At 47.9% G+C, this 5,000-nt stretch overlaps 1 protein-coding gene across 1 annotated transcript in view; it reads left to right on the forward strand.

The window, feature by feature from the left end:
• Positions 1-5,000, forward strand: part of LOC145396327 (uncharacterized) — a 23,107-nt gene that overhangs the window by 16,469 nt on the left and 1,638 nt on the right. The window contains exons 11-16 of the mRNA XM_080269726.1: positions 904-1,081; positions 1,378-1,569; positions 2,983-3,146; positions 3,330-3,495; positions 4,035-4,232; positions 4,631-4,936. Coding sequence (XP_080125852.1) covers positions 904-1,081; positions 1,378-1,569; positions 2,983-3,146; positions 3,330-3,495; positions 4,035-4,232; positions 4,631-4,936 — 1,204 coding nt within the window. The remainder of the gene's footprint in view (positions 1-903; positions 1,082-1,377; positions 1,570-2,982; positions 3,147-3,329; positions 3,496-4,034; positions 4,233-4,630; positions 4,937-5,000) is intronic.

The following is a 5,000-nucleotide window of genomic DNA, read 5'->3' on the forward strand; positions in this document are numbered from 1 at the left end:
TCTGTCTCTCCATGTGACTCCACTGCATTTCTCTCCGTTTCTATACTCCGTTCGCTCGAAGCTGGCAAAGAGAAGGCCTATTCCTATACCCTGGGCACTTGGGAGAAAGTCAGATGTGTGAATTATTTGGCCATTTTGTGCATGGGTAAGATTTATATACAGTATAGGGATGCATTTTCAAGCCTTGGATTTCCCCCCAACCAAGTCCTAAACCCACACAAATGAGTCCAAAAATAAGTGTCTAGCTCATCTAAACTCCCAAACAGCTTTTAAACACGCTAAACCAAGCCTGAGAGCAGTTTATAACCCGCCTACGCCCAAAAATAACATCTGAAAATCATCGAATATGTCTGGCACATTAATACTCCCTCAAATCACAAGCCAGCTTTCACTGCCAAAAAATAGTGGGAGATTTCTGTTGTGGAGTACTGTACGAAGTTTTGTGTAGTGCTGATGTACTGTGCTGCAACTATCTATCTGTCTATCTATCTATCTACCCCTCTCTGTCTGTCTATCTATCTATCAATCTATAGTCAGAAGCCGTAATCCTGTAAGGGGTGGCCACAAACAAATCACCTTATTGTCACTCTGTTCTCTGCCAATTCATTACCACTACTGCTTGTACTACTACTACTACTACTACTACTACGGCTACTATATCTGTCTGTCTGTCTATCTATCTATCTATCTATAGCCAGAAGCCATAATCCCGTAAAGGGTGGCCACAAATAAATCACCTTATTGTCACTCTGTCCTCTGCCAGTTCACAGCTACTACTACTATCTGTCTATCTATAGCCAGAATCCTTAATCTCATAAGGTGTGACCACAAACAAATCACCTCATTGACACTCTATCCTCAGCCAGTTCACTACTACTAATACTAATACTTTGTTCTTTCCAGGTTTTCGTCAGAGTCTGTTATGGTTGCACTAAAACACATCTACAGTGGCAGCAGCACCGTGCCTGAGGGGGTGCGTGTGGGGGAGCTGGCGGCGTTGGCAGACATGCTGGCACTCGATGGCCTGAAGGATGTGATCTCGCTCCACCTAAAGGCCAAAATGTGCCACTACTTCCACAAGGTAGGTCTGGGGCTCATCTATCTATCTATTTATCTATTGCCAGACACCTTAATCCCATAAGGGGTGGCCACAGACAAATTGCCTCCATGTCCCCCTGTCCCCCACCATTTCACTACCCTTCTCCCAGCTCACACCCCCCTCTCTCATATACCTCTCCACTCCATCCCTCCATCTCATCCTAGGCCTCCCCCCCCCCCTGTACTTCATTCAGTCATATATATTAACTGATATCCCAGTCTCATTCCAGTCATGTGTATTTTTTCACCATGTGTGTCTAGCCATGTACGCTTTTCCAGCCATGTGCGGGGTGTCTGGAAGGGGTGCTGGAAGTGCTACCAATTGCTGGAGCTTACTGTCTGGACGATCTTTACCATCGGTGCTTGCGGTGGGTGGCCAAGCACTTTGTTGTGGTACTCCCAACTCGAAATTACGCAGCGCTGCCATCAGAGGTTCAGGATAGGTGTCTGAAGCAGCTGCTGGATGATATGGTGAGTGGATGGTTAAAGGAGCTCCCTAATACCTTTTACTAAGAGATTTGTTTTGCTTATTATATCTTAATGTCCTCTTCTGTGTTACATAAATCATTCTAACATCACTAAAGATTCCTAACACTTCTTCTCAAGCTATTTGTTTTGTTCATTGCACCTTACTGTCCTCTTCTGTGTTACATAAATCATTCTAGTGTTGCCAAAGCTCCCTAATGCCTTTGCTCAAGTGATTTATTTATTACAACTTACTGCCTCCTTCCGTGCCACATAAATAATTATTCATGGCTTTCATAGTGTCAGTTAAATCCAGTAGCCAGCCAGTCAAGATCCGTAATTTTTTTAATTTTTAGATAACAGAATGGAGGAAGGAACAACAAATGAATAAAAAAAATAATCCATACACCAGATTACTGGTGTCCTCTGTTCATAAAATATCTGTAACAGGTAGACTTGGACAGCTGTGGGTTTAAATTTGCAGGGAAACGTGTGTGTGTGTGTGTGTGTGTGTGTGTGTGTGTGTGTGTGTGTGTGTGTGTGTGTGTGTGTGTGTGTGTGTGTGTGTGTGTGTGTGTGTGTGTGTGTGTGTGTGTGTGTGTGTGTGTGTGTGTGTGTGTGTGTGTGTGTGTGTGTGTGTGTGTGTGTGTGTGTGTGTGTGTGTGTGTGTGTGTGTGTGTGTGTGTGTGTGTGTGTGTGTGTGTGTGTGTGTGTGTGTGTGTGTGTGTGTGTGTGTGTGTGTGTGTGTGTGTGTGTGTGTGTGTGTGTGTGTGTGTGTGTGTGTGTGTGTGTGTGTGTGTGTGTGTGTGTGTGTGTGTGTGTGTGTGTGTGTGTGTGTGTGTGTGTGTGTGTGTGTGTGTGTGTGTGTGTGTGTGTGTGTGTGTGTGTGTGTGTGTGTGTGTGTGTGTGTGTGTGTGTGTGTGTGTGTGTGTGTGTGTGTGTGTGTGTGTGTGTGTGTGTGTGTGTGTGTGTGTGTGTGTGTGTGTGTGTGTGTGTGTGTGTAACAGTTAGACCTGAACAGCTGTGGGTTGAAGTTTGGAGGGAAACAACTCTGGGGAAGTGAGTTCCAGAGAGATGCAGTTCGGGGAATAAAAGGATTCTGATAGGCAGAAGTTTTGCAGTATGGCTGAGTGACATTCCAGTCATGAGCACTGCCAGATGCCCGTGTAGCACAGGGGAAGGCATGGAGAGGTGGCACCATGGACGCAACTTCGTCTGAGCATTTGCCTAAAAAATATCTGTAAAATAATGCAAGGGAGGCAACATTCGTTCTTACCTGCAGGGGAGGTAGTTTATATGTAATGGCAGGGTTGTTAATGATTCTAACAGCTTTGTTCTGAATTTTGTCTAGTTGTTTTAGTGCCACCTCTCCAGATCATGTTGTCGCTAACCTCCTGCCAACATTTCCCCTGATTTCAGAGTGTTGGCAACGTGGTGGACACGGCATTAGGGTGTGAGCGTGTCCTGGGGTCTCTGCCGATGGTGAGGTGGGCGCAGCCGGTGTTCGACTCTGCGGCTCAGCTTCTGGAGGCCGCCACGACGTTTATTGCAGCTAACATGAGTGGGGTCTTAGCCTCGGATAGGTGAGGGGTTTATCTATCTGTCTGTCTATCTGTCTGTCTGTCTGTCTGTAATCTATTTGTTCATCTGTGTCTACCTGCCTACCTACCTATTTACCTGTGTCTCTCTCTCTCTCTCTGTCTATCTATCCATCTATCCTTCTGTCTACCCTTCTGTCTATCTGTCTATCTATCTATCTATCACAGGTTCCTAGCGCTGGGCCGGGACAGTGGGTGGAGTCTCACCGCGCTTCAAGAAACGATGAGAGTCGCGTGTGAGTTGATTCGCCCAGACCAGGCCGTTCTGTCTCACCTCCAGCTGGCCAAAATCCTCGACCAGGACCCTGAGGACGGACTGGACGATGTTTCCGAGGTACTGTGCCCTCGTCTTAACCATCCACTCACTTGTTGTAGCTTCGAGTGCCTTAGTAATGGAGTTAGGAAAATGTATAAAAGTACGATGCTGATTCTGAGAGAGAGAGAGGGAGAGAGACAGAGAGAGAGAGAGGATGTATACTTGTGTGTTTTAAGGAGAATTATCTATCTGTCTATCTATCTATCTGTCTATCTATCTATCTATCTATCCACCAACTCACCTAATCTTATTCCCTCTGTCATTAGGCCACTATGTGGAGAGGATGGAGAGTGAGAGACTGACAAGGAGAGTGTATGTGAGTGAGGTGGAGGGGGGGAGAAGGAGGGGGAAGCCAAGGATGAGATGGAGGGATGGGGTGGAGAGGTATATGAGAGAGGGGGGGGGGGTGAGCTGGGAGCAAGGCAGTGAAATGGCGGGGGACAGGGTGACATGGAGGCGATTGGTCTGTGGCTACCCCTTATGGGATTGAGGCGTCTGGCTTAGATAGATAGATAGATTTGGCCGCACTTCCCCCAACCCACCTCTTCTTGTTCCAGAATTTCCTAACGTTTGTCGAGAATCTCCTGAATCAAGTCGAGAAGTTTATGATACACAATGCGAATCGCGTGGCCGTGTGCCGCAAGTGGCCCCTCCTCTCGACGTCCACCCAGCGACGGATTAAGGACGCCGCCATGGTTGTTGTCGAGTTCTCCCGGCCCACCGCACCCCGCCCCAAGCTCTCCTCGGCCTCTAGGGTAAGTCCATCTATCTGTCTGTCTACCTGTCTATTTATTAATCTCTATCTATCCATGTAACTATCTGTCTGTCTATAAATCTTCAGTATTTGTGTGTCTTTGTGGAATTTTCTCAGCCTCCCGCACCCTGCCCCAAGCTCTCCTCAGCCTCTAGGGTAACTTTATTTATCTATCTGTCTATCTGTCCAGCTAACTGTCTATCTATCTGTCTGTCTGTCTGTCTATCTGTCCCATACAGAGAGTAGATGTTGATGATGATATTTACACCACAGTTTAAGTCCTCTCTCTCTTTCTTTTTCTTGTTCTCATCCCTCCTTCCCTCTTTCCTCTCTCTCTCCCTCCTTCCCTCCCTCCTCTCTCTCTCAATTTCTCTCTAACTCTCTCTCTCTCTCTTTCAGCGTGTGAGGGGGAGTACCAGTGATAGCAGTGGGGGAGGTGGTAGGGCCGGGGGTGACCACAGACTTATGCGAAGTGCTAGTGCGTCAGCGGTTCCAGCCTCACATCGTTCGGCCGTTAAGCGCCCCCCGTTGAGCGGCCAGCCCCCCGACAGGTGCCACACGCCCCCCGCCACCCTCACCAGGCCCCCACGCACCCACACGCCGCCCCCAACTCGCGCCTCTACCCTCCGAGCCCAGGCTAGACAGGCGGCCATTCAACGATCCCAGTCAGCACGCACAGTGGCAGAAAGGCCTCGAAGGAGTAAGGTGAGAGAGAGAGAGAGAGACAGTCAGTTAGCTAGTAAGTAAGAGAGAGAGAGAGAGAGACAGT

Source organism: Coenobita brevimanus, chromosome 36, assembly GCF_032717465.1.
Source record: "Coenobita brevimanus isolate Jiangsu-jjx chromosome 36, ASM3271746v2, whole genome shotgun sequence".
Taxonomy (NCBI): domain Eukaryota; kingdom Metazoa; phylum Arthropoda; class Malacostraca; order Decapoda; family Coenobitidae; genus Coenobita; species Coenobita brevimanus.